At 37.3% G+C, this 11,080-nt stretch overlaps 1 protein-coding gene and 1 long non-coding RNA gene across 5 annotated transcripts; both read left to right on the forward strand.

The window, feature by feature from the left end:
* The first annotated feature begins 2,968 nt into the window (after nt 1–2,968).
* On the forward strand, nt 2,969–3,776 carry LOC116117416. The gene is made up of 3 exons (XR_004125954.1): nt 2,969–3,218; nt 3,375–3,449; nt 3,627–3,776. It is a non-coding gene; the product is annotated as an uncharacterized LOC116117416 (long non-coding RNA).
* A 3,595-nt stretch (nt 3,777–7,371) lies between these two features.
* Nucleotides 7,372–10,461, forward strand: LOC116117424 (F-box protein CPR1-like). Of its 4 annotated transcripts, none has more exons than XR_004125958.1 (4): nt 7,372–8,585; nt 8,687–8,763; nt 8,855–9,021; nt 9,974–10,461. XR_004125958.1 is itself a non-coding variant. In XM_031403451.1 (3 exons), the coding sequence occupies exons 1-2, from the start codon at nt 7,426–7,428 to the stop codon at nt 8,724–8,726; spliced, it is 1,200 nt and encodes a 399-aa protein (XP_031259311.1). In that variant the 5' UTR covers nt 7,372–7,425; the 3' UTR covers nt 8,727–8,763; nt 9,974–10,461. The 4 variants fall into 4 exon arrangements, 1 of the variants encoding a protein (XP_031259311.1); XR_004125957.1 differs by having other exon boundaries at nt 8,897–9,021; XR_004125956.1 differs by having other exon boundaries at nt 8,897–8,940.
* Nucleotides 10,462–11,080: the final 619 nt, after the last annotated feature.

An 11,080-nucleotide genomic window follows, 5' to 3' on the forward strand; every position in this document is an offset into this window, starting at 1 on the left:
GATCGATGGAACAGTAGCAAACTACTAGTTCAATCGACCTGGTGACTAAACTAGGTCAATTATGGCTACCGGTTTTCTTCCTTTTCTTTCTTTCTTTCTTTTTTTTTTTGTTTGTTTCCCGTTCCTCTCCTCTCTTTCTTTATTCCTCTTTTTGTTTTTTTTTTTCTGCGTTGGCTGATGAAGGCCCAAAGGAGATCAATATGGCTGACAATGTGAGTCAAAATCAGTCAGATTTGGCCGATCATGTGAGCTATAATGCGTAGCTTTGGAAGATAATCTGAGTACGACATCAATTAGATCTAGCCATCGTGTAGCCTTGGGCTACTTCCAATGACAAGCAAAACCAAAGTGGAAAGAGAAAATTGAGGAGAGGAAAAGGAAAGAAAGATAACGGATCGAAGGTGACGAGAAAGACGGCGATGTAAAGAGGGAGCGGGGATCTTGTTTCTTAAATTGAAGGGAGCTAGCTCTGGATTTCTTAAATTTAGGTGGCAAAGGATGTAAAAATTGCAAGCGTGTGTTTGCTAGATTTCAACCTGCACAAGATTGATATAATTTCTCAGGCTGTTTGCTAGATTTCGAAAATAGGACTGGTGTAACGTTCTTAGGGGTGTGTTTTGCTAGACACGGCCCGTTCGGCCCGACCGACCGATCAGACTATCCAACCTGGGATTAGTTGAGAGTGGGTGATTAAGGCGACAATCAAATTAATTATTCAAAGTTGTAAGGACGAGGATGTCTGGTTAAACTCAAACTATGTTGACATCTATAACATTTGGCTTACATAACAGGCTCCAATCCACTTTCACAGCATTTCTCATCTTAGAGATACATAATAAACATTATTTCAATAATCTATACCTTTATTCTGCCTATTTAATCTCATCACTCTTAGAAAAAAACAAAAATTCGTGACATTGAATTGAAAACTAGGTTGAGTAAGGAATTTGTTTGAAACCCAATGTATAGACTATTGAATTGACACTCTAATGACAATGAAAAAATGATATAGAAGAAGTCTGGATCAACCCAAGGCTTTATAACTTGAAAGCATGAAAAGGTTTTGTGGAGCCTTGAGGTGTGCTTTCCATTCTGAAACCGTTGGATCCTAGTTCTAGATCTTCCAACTTCGAGCTTCAACTTCAAGTTGGCTTGGCTTTTTGGAGCTGGCTTACTTTCAAATCCGAACCTTCCTTCTGAAATCCAAATACTTTTGTTTTTTTATTATCAGTTTATTATTGTTTGTTATGCTAGTCGAATGCTTTTGCGAAGTGATTTCTCATAGAGATTGGTTGAAGACACACAACACGGCTGCTTCTGTTTGAATTAAACTCAAAAGACAATTCACAAGTTGGAAATTTATTAAACTTTTCTTTCAAGCTGTGGGGTGTGGTTTGCATATTGCATTTTAGTCTTTGCTGTGCTTGTGATTAGTTTAAACTTAGAATGAGTTGATCCAGGCGGCCTCAAATTAATAGTCAAAATATGCCCCTTTTCTTCACGATCATTGTCAGATTAGGACCAAATCACATCCTAAAAATTCCCCTTATTCCTAAGCTAATCTAAGTCTCTTTAACATGTTATGATCTATGAAGTCCAAATCTCATGTTATGTCTCTCCAATCTCAATGTAGAAGAAATGATATATGAAAACTAAAGAAAGTGTACAATATTTTTTGTCTTCAGCATCAATAAATTAAGCCGTGGGTCCAAAAATACCAATTATAGATAACTTTTAAACGACAAAATCAAACTAATCATGACACGGTATGAATATGTCAAGTAAGATGTATTGTTTTTTGGAAAGCATTACTTATGGCATCTCATTGCTCGGTATTCCAGTTCTTTTCGTTAATTAAATTTACATAAAAAATCTTTCGAAAGTCTGATATATCTTCAACTGTGTTTTAAACGTGGATTCCAGACATATATGATGAGAATTCACCACTCGTCATCGTTCTCTCTCTCGGTTTCGCTCTCTTCTAAAGAGAGAAGAGTCCTTTCATTTCTTCTGTGGATAAACGAAACAAACCAGAAAGTCGAAGATGCCAACTTGAATATAGACACGATATCCTATGCAAAACCCGTCAAGTCTCCTTCGTTTCAGAGCCATTTCCAAAACATGCTGCTCCTTCGGTCGATGGCCAAGACTTCATCAAAAGGCATCTAACCATTCGCTCCTAACCAAGTTCCAATCTCAGCCTCATTCTCAAAGGTTTGCCATCTCTATAATAGAATTCGATAACTGGTACCCCAAATGATCTCAAACACCCTTTGTACAATGGTGGGGAACCGAAGTTATTGGTTGCGTCTACGGTTTGATTTTGTTTGCGAAAACTCCGAACAAGATCTGCTTTGTATAACCCTTCAACTAGAAAGTTAAAGAGACTTCCCAGTTAGTGAAATGGGTTGCCAAGTGATCTTGTAGTCCTGGTTATGTTTTTTGGTTGGACAGGAACCATTAAGGATGACTTAATTATTGAGAATGGTGCAGTTAAGAGAATGATCTAAGATGAAGTTGTGTTCTTTCTTTGGTTATGAAGTTAAGAGTTTATAGTTTAAAGACGAATCATGGGAGAAAAAATTAGTAACTGCCTAGCTATTTACGTATTTGTTTCATTCTTTTAATCTTATGTTTAGAAGGGATATGGTGTTCCGCTAGTGGTTCTTAATGGGGCGCGCCTCGGAGGCAGGAGTTGTTGATGTGCCTAATTTGATTGGTTGCTTTTTGCTTTGTGAAAGAGGAGTTTCGCGAATTGTCAATCCCTGCCTGGTTATGGTGATTGAAAGTGACAATATTAATAAGAATTTTCAATTGGATGTGGGAGTCTTGGAGGGGTCTCTATGTGTTGTTTGTTACCGTGACCAAGTTTATGCGGATGTTTGGATGATGAAAGAGTATGGGGTGAAGGAATCTTGGACCAAGTTGTTTACTGTTAAACGGCCTGGAACAGTGAATTGTTTAGCATTCTTGAGACCTTTGGCGTATTCAAAAGAGGGTGATAAGGTTCTTGTTGAAGTGAATGGCGAAAAGCTGTTATGGTATGATTTGGAAAAGAAAAGACTCAGGAGTGTGAGGATCAATGGCGGTCCAGATTCATTTGGAGCAGAAATGTGTGTGGGAAGCCTTGTCCCTCTAAATGATGGAGATAGTAAAATCCATGGAATGAAGCAGAGGGAGAAAGAGGAAAAGAAGAAGATTACAAATAAGAAGATCAGGTAAAACAACTCAAACTTATACTTGTTCTACATAGTTCAATTTTTTTTTTTAATTTCTTGTTTTAGCATTTCCATAGTTTCTATCCATATGATGATATGAGTAATCTGATTGATATGTTCATAGTACTGAAGTAGAGGTGTTTTTGAATTGGTCAGGGTTGATTTCTTGTCAAAAGGGTTTAAGCTGGTTTTGTAATCACCTGAGAATAAGAGCACCCAAAGGGAAAGAAGGTAAGCTCTAAACCTTGTATGAAATTGTTTTTGGTGAATTATTCGCTAATTGGTTACTTTTGGCTAATGGTATGTTGGGTGAAAACTATAGACCAAAATATCATATTTATTAGTACATTATGATTAGAGGACTAATCATACCCCTTTTTTTTCTTTTTTTTACTATTTTGCATCCAGTTGTTTCTTGTTGCAGGTTTTTCCCTCGGTGCTTTATGCTTAGTTGCTTACACTTGAAGCAGCAGTCAACACAGTTTCAGTGCATATACCTGAATGTTCTTCCAAGAATTTTAGTTGTTTACTGTAAAACAAAATTTCCTGTCAAACTTAGTCACAAAAGTTGTATTAATTTGAACTTCTTGTACATTTTCTGGACTTGCCTTCTAAGCACAATAGTACCGCGATTAAGTAGATCTTTTTGTCACATGGGATTCAAAAATTAAGGCTGAAAAGTATGTTGAAACTGATCATGAAATAGAAAGGGTAGTTTTGATGCTTTCAAAAGAAAGCACATGCTTTATTTGAAAGCTCCAATTTCCAAGAAACATGGTGTTCGGGTTTGATCCTGAAGCTAAGTATCATGTGTAGTCCTTTTTCCTTCTCCAATATGTATTTTTTATTGGTTTGCAGAAGCATGTGAATTTGGAGCGCTCTTCACAGCATGCAATGGCGAGAGTCCGGTTGAAACATCTGAGATCGCCACATAAGTTCCAAATCAAACATATGCTCTACACGTACAGATTAACATGCTACCAATAATTTAAAAGGAAATGGAGTTGAAAAATCACGGGCTATTTGCCCCAATATTAATGGCTGTTGGCTCTCTGAAATCAAAGAACATCAACGAAACTCATTGATCAGTGATGACAAAGCAACTTCTTTAGTATTTGATAATGGTGGGTGTGTTATATTCATTCAATACATGCAAGGATTGGAAATCCACCATTGCTTTTACTCTGAAGGATCTTGCATCTTTAATGTCCTTTAGAGAAGTGTAAAAACTACGCACTGTTCCTCCATTAGTCTCAGAAATATTCAGTCAACTTTTCCTTTGTTTTACTTGTTTTTTCCTCTTTATTTACCACACATCATGGCAAAGCTAAAAGATGCATTAAGGTTGAAAATTGGCCAGTGCTATGACTGCATACTGCATATTAAAAAAATATGATAATAACTCTTTGATAAAATCACACAATCAAAAACTATGTGCAAATGGACCTTGAAGTAGAAGGCAAGGTGGATGCCTTCAAAACAAAGTTACTAAACAAATTGGCGAGTGCTTTAGGAAGGCTCCAATTTCCAACACAAATTTGACAGGTGGGTTTTGGGTTTGATTCTGAAGCTAGGTATCAGTTTCTTCCTTTATACTTCTCCTGTAACATTTACTTGGTTTGGAAAAACCTGTGGGTCAGTGTAGAGCTGGGCATTTGGGACCGGGCCCAAAAGCCCAGCTCCAAAAACCGGTCCTAAGACCGGTCCTTGGGAGGACCGGTCCTAGGAGGCCTGGTCCCAAAACGGGACCAGGCCTTAGGAGGAGGGCCCGAGCCCTCCACTGGGCCCTCCTCCAAGGCCCGGGCCTAGGACCGGTCCCAGGCCTGGGCCCAAAATTTTTTGTATATTTTCAATGTAGTCCCTTGCCAAATTACATAAAACCCCCTGTTAATTTTAAATAGATATAAATTATGAGGGTTAAAATAAAATTTTACAAAATTTATTAAAAAAAAAATCTTCCAGGTCTAAAAAATTTATAAATTTTATAAATTTTACCCCTAAAAAATACTAAAAACCCCCTATAAAATTTCATTTTACCCCCAAAATATAAAAAAATTGAGGGGGGGAAATGAAATTGTCCAAGGCCCATGGGACTGGTCCTAGGACCGGTCCTAGGCCCATGAGTGACTGGTCCCAGTTGGGACCAATCCTAAGGGACCAGTCCCAAACGGGCCCAGGCCTGGGCCCGCAAGGGACCGGTCCCTTGCCCAGCTCTAGGTCAGTGCACGGTGTTGCACTTAATTCTTCTACATGGCTTTAGCTGTTTGTTACTAAACAATAATCCAAAAGTGGCCATTTGGATAAAGAGTAAATAAGATAACGAGGGTAATATTCGTTTATTTTGCAAGATTATTGTATTTAGTTTACAAGTAATAAAATATTATAGTAATCTTTTATTACAAATAGTGGTTACTATTAGTAATGTGGAGGGTAATCTTATTACCTTGCTAGGGGCTGTTTTTAAAATATTACCAAGGTAATATAATTTTTTTTCCCATTTTGCCCTTAATTAAAAACCATTTAAGACACAATTGCCCTCAAATGTCTACCAAATAAAAATTATCCCAGCTCCCCTACATTTGAGAAATTAGCTAAAACACCATAGCCACAAAAAAGTTTAAAAGTTAACAAAATACCCCAGCCATCCAAGACCACTGCCAGCCATGACTCACCACTGCCGACCGTCAGTGTCAGTCACCGAAATGGGGCACGACCAGCAGGATCTGGCCTGGCTAGTCTTGTGCCGGAAACGGCCAGATCTGACGTTTCTATGGCTGTTTCACAGCCAAAGTTGTGGCCATGAAGCGACAATAGATCTGGCCGTGAAATGACATGGCCAAATATCTGGCCTTTTCACAACCAATTTGTGGTCGTTTCACGGTCACATTGAAACGGCCACATCTTTGGCCGTGAAATGATCATAGATCTAGTCATTTTCTGGCCATGGATCTGTGATCCATAGGGCCATTTCTAGCTTTGTCGGCGCACGGTTTGCCATATACGACGATTCGTGCGCCATTCTGTCGACTGCCAGCGACGGCTGGCGATGGTGGTTGGTTGCCGACAATGGCTTGAGGTAGGTGGGGGTGATTTTGCTACAAATTAAAGTTTTATATGGCTGGGTTATTTTAGCAAAATTTCAAATATAGGGGGTAAAAAGAAATGATTCAAAAATAATAATAAAAAAAATACTATTTTATTAATATTTAAAAAGAAGGGTAATTTAGTCATCTGTATAATATACTCATCCATTTATCCTCCCAACCAAATATATTATTCATCAATTTATTCGAACCAACCAAACACATTTTTTAAACATTTCCAGTAATCTTTAAGGTGATCTTTTTTTTCGTTAATATAATATACCCCTATAATAAAATATTATATGATTCAAACACTTGGAAAGGGTGTAGAAATATTAAACCATGGGCTTTATTAAGATGGATCTCGTTGGTGGCCTGGTGGGGTTTCCTTTTATTAACAAAGTGTGACAAATATCTAACACAAGGCATATTTTCCTTTTCTCCCTTCCTAGTCCTAGATACCTCATTCCAAAAAATATTCTATCAACTTTTATTTTTCCAAATTCTCTCCGCGTTACCATTTTCCTCTTTTGAATCTCTTCCCATGCCTTATTAAAGTTTGAATATTTATTGGACGACGTAAAATTGGGTTCATACAATTATAGAAGTCAACTCTTTTTTTTTTTTTTTTTTTGTAATTAAGTTATTCGTATTAGTTACGCGTATTTTGATTAATCTTTGAGAGAGGTCTCACTTAAATCATAAATGCTTAGATGAAAAATCAAACTTTAGATCGTATATTTATTCACACTATACCCAATTCTCTATAATATATCAATATGATAACATTATTTTAAGGAACTTAATGCTTTCCTCTTGGTCTTTAGTGGGTCTCACTCAACATTTTTCTTTACGTTTTTGGACAAATAAATAAGCAAAGAACTTTAAATATGGGAAAGTAGTTGACAAGCACTTGTTCTGTTTTCATCTGAGTGGCCATTACCATTTAGTCATTTACCTAACGCAACAACTTTTCTTTAAATCACTGGACCACCCTTGTTACTTTTAAGTTTAACTTTTTGACCCCCTCGTTTCAAGATAAGTTGCCTTTAACGCTTACTTGACTAATATGCATAAATGTTATCGTTTTTCACACAGCGAAAACCTAAGCTCAGAAACTAACCATGTCTAGTCTTCCTTCAGACATAATCGCCGACATCCTCAGCCGACTCCCAGCCAAAAAGCTTTTATGTGTTAAGTGCGTGTGCAAGCCATGGTGTCATCTAATCGACGGTCCAGATTTCATCAAGCTTCATCTCGAAAAATCGATGAAGTCCAACACCAACCAATCCCTCATCTTGAAACACTCTCATCTTTACTGGGTAAGTTTAGATTCACTTGAATCAGCTTCAGAAATCGATCACCCTTTAATGTGTTACAATCACAGCGTTAAGTTACTAGGTTCTTGTCATGGGTTGCTCTGTATTTCTAATATAGTTGATGATATGGCTTTCTGGAACCCATCAACGAGAAAACATAGGGTTTTACCGTTTATGTCGCTGGAGCTCCGGCGATATACGGGTTCTTCCGTGTGTAGTGTTTGTGTTTTTGGGTTTGGTTATGATATAACTAACGATGACTATAAGCTTGTTAGGGTTGCCCAGTTTAGGGGGACAGAAATTTCGTTTGTTGAGTGTGAAGTTAAGGTTTTTAGCCTGAGAAGAAATAGTTGGAAGAGGATTAAAGATATGCCTTATGCGTGTCGGTATCCGGGGACAAATGGGGTTTATGCTTGTGGTGCTTTACATTGGATAGTGAGTAGAAATCGTAGTTCTGGGGATTTCCATCGAAATGGTAATTCTGGAGATTTCAATGTTGTTGTTGCGTTGGATTTAGCTGCTGAGGACTATAAAGAGGTGGCGCTGCCGGAGTTTGGGGATAAGAATTTTAATTTGGACGTGGGCGCGTTGGGTGGGTGTTTGTGTGTGGTTGCAAATTTTTCGAATGTTCGGTCTGATGTATGGGTGATGAAAGAGTATGGAGTGAAGGATTCTTGGGATAAATTACTTTCAGTTACGCGAGAACAAATGTGTGGAATTGGGAGATCTGTAAGGCCTTTGGGTTATTCTAAAGGAGGCAGTGAGGTTCTCCTTGAGCAGGATAGACTAAACCTTTTTTGGTATGATCTGAAAAAGAAGACAGTTAAGGATGTTATGATTCGTGGTACGCCCATTTCGTATGAAGTGGAAATTTGCTTGCAAACTCTTGTTTCAGTTAATATTAGTAAAAGAGATTTGGGAAAGAATCAGGGAACAGCAGACCATGACAAGAATGTAAAGAAGAGGTAAGGGACTTCAAAATTGTGCTTCCTGTAACCTGCTATGGTTTATTCACTCTACAGTATGTATGTCAACATTTTAATGTATTGGCGTTCATATCACTCAGGGATGATTTCTTGTCTGAGGGTTTCAAACTGGTGCTATAGCCAAGTATAGAAAGAATGGGAGCTGGAGCGCAAAAAGGTGCCTTTTGGAATTCTACTATCATATGTTTATAAGCCTAATGAAGTTGACTCTTTTTTTTTTGTGTGTGTGTGTATGTTACATGTATAAGTTTATTCAAAAGCTTATAACTTGCATGCACAAATTGGTACAGGACTGAGTTTGTTAGCAAAAATAGAGGAAAGAAGCGGAAATACTGCAAGTTTATCTGTGGAATTTTTCAAGTTACAGAAATCTACAAGTTTTTTCCTCAGCACTTAGTATCCTACTCTTCATGAGGTCGGAAATATTAAGCATTTTAGAAATTCTGAACATATTAAAAAGTTTAAATACTTATTCTTAGAATATTTATGCACTTATTCCCTTCATATATCAAGCCAGATTTCTTCTTATCAGAGACATTTGCTGTTCATGTATCTTGCATAGCTTACATCAATTGCTGAGGATTTTATTATTTAAAGTATTTTTTGTGCAGTTGTGTGTATCTGATAGTTTAAGCACTTCAATAAATTGGTCTGCTGTACATAATACGATTTATGCAGATACTTCCTTTAATCTATCCTGTTCTTGTTTCACATGCATGGATTTACATTTACGAGCCAGTTTTGACTTCTTTTTTTCTCCCTAAAAGTTGATTAATGATGGTTTGCAATAGTTTTTGTCTCAAAGAAACTAGTGTCGGGAACTTTTGATTCTAACTCTAGCACCCTTTGTGGTGATCTGGCTGTGGCTGGCTGTCTAAGGCTACTAGGGGAGGTTTGATTCATTATTTAACCAGGCCCAGTGTGCAAAAAATCTCTTAACTGCTGATTTTGATCTATTTTACTGAACCCCCCACCCTTTTCCTCCTCAACTATGTACAATTGTATTTCCAACTCTTATGTGAAAACAATGTTTTAAGAAAACTAATCCACTGATTCTTTTTTGGCTGGTAATAAAGTGCTAATATTGCATGAATACTCTTAGACTTTATGAGTTACGTATTTTAATTTATCTGTATTATATGGATAATATGTGTGTTCTCTAATTCTCTATTCACATCCAATTATGATAAGATATGTCAGATAATTTTGTTCTGCCAAGTCCTCCTGTAGTTGCATTGAGATAGCTTGATACATAAGTTGCTACTTAGTTGTTGGCTATTGTAGTATTCGATTGATGTGATATGTGTTATGGCCTATCTATTTTCCGAGTTTGCATCAAATCTGATATATTTCCTTGCGTGAATCAGAATACATCTGAGTTGTGTTCCAGAACCTGTAGTGGCAATAGCTTTCCTAGCTGTTTCTTCAGCACAGGGACCCGTATTGAGAGAAAATCATCATGGAGGGGGTGATACATGCTGTGAATTTTTTAATTCTCACACCTTAGACCACCAAATCCTGGAAGATAGACAGGCTGAGTTCCAGTTGCTGCCCAGATCATCTTCAAATGTTTCTGCTCATGAACTATCTCAAGCAGTAGTTACGGAATGTCTCTCTGGAATTGCAGTTACTCTATTTTCTGTTAATAAATTACTGTGTTCTGTAATTGCTATGCATGATTAGATTTGTAATTAGTAGTGTTGGAGTGCCATGTGTTTTTATGAGGCTTGAAAAGAAGAATATTAGTATATTACCTGTAATGCATAAGAAATGTTCATTATGTAATGTACTTCAGTCTCTTATTATATAGAGATTAACACTCATTGAGCTTAATTGGCGAACAACATTTCTCAAATTTCATATATTTCTCAAAACATTAGACACAATAGATTTAGAAATCAGTCTTGTACATGTCAAATAACTAGACAATCTGATCTAAAAGAAAACTGAACAATTCTGACAGCTTTATAGTCATTGCTGACAGTATCATTTCCAAGCCCATAACGAAACCCCTCCTCTTCACCGTGAGGTGTGATCAGAGGTGCCACGGATAACGGCTTATACCAACAGGTTCCATAAAATACGATCCAACTTCAAACAACGATGACACAGAAGGACCCCATTGCAGGAACCCACTATTTCATGTCTCTTGGAGTACTCTTACTGGTTGACCCAAAATGTTGCCAAAACTTTTAGAGAGTGAATTACTGGCCAGTTAACTATGGCGTTGTGGGTCATAAAGACATGATGGTTGTTGGTATTTATGGAGTGTTGAAGAAGCATGTTAATGAAATGTTGACTGCCAGTTAAAGCACGCCATGACTTTGACACGCATCTTAAACGAAGAAAGCGACTCAAAGGGTAGTCTCATGAGCACTTGTATTGTATAATCAATCCTTCAAAGAGCCCTAAAATCTTGAGGGTTTGAAACTAATCTACTAAGAAAAAACAGCTGAATAGTTAAGGTTTAAAAG

The sequence above is a fragment of the Pistacia vera genome, unplaced genomic scaffold (assembly GCF_008641045.1).
Source record: "Pistacia vera cultivar Batoury unplaced genomic scaffold, PisVer_v2 Contig808, whole genome shotgun sequence".
NCBI classification, from domain to species: Eukaryota; Viridiplantae; Streptophyta; class Magnoliopsida; order Sapindales; family Anacardiaceae; genus Pistacia; species Pistacia vera.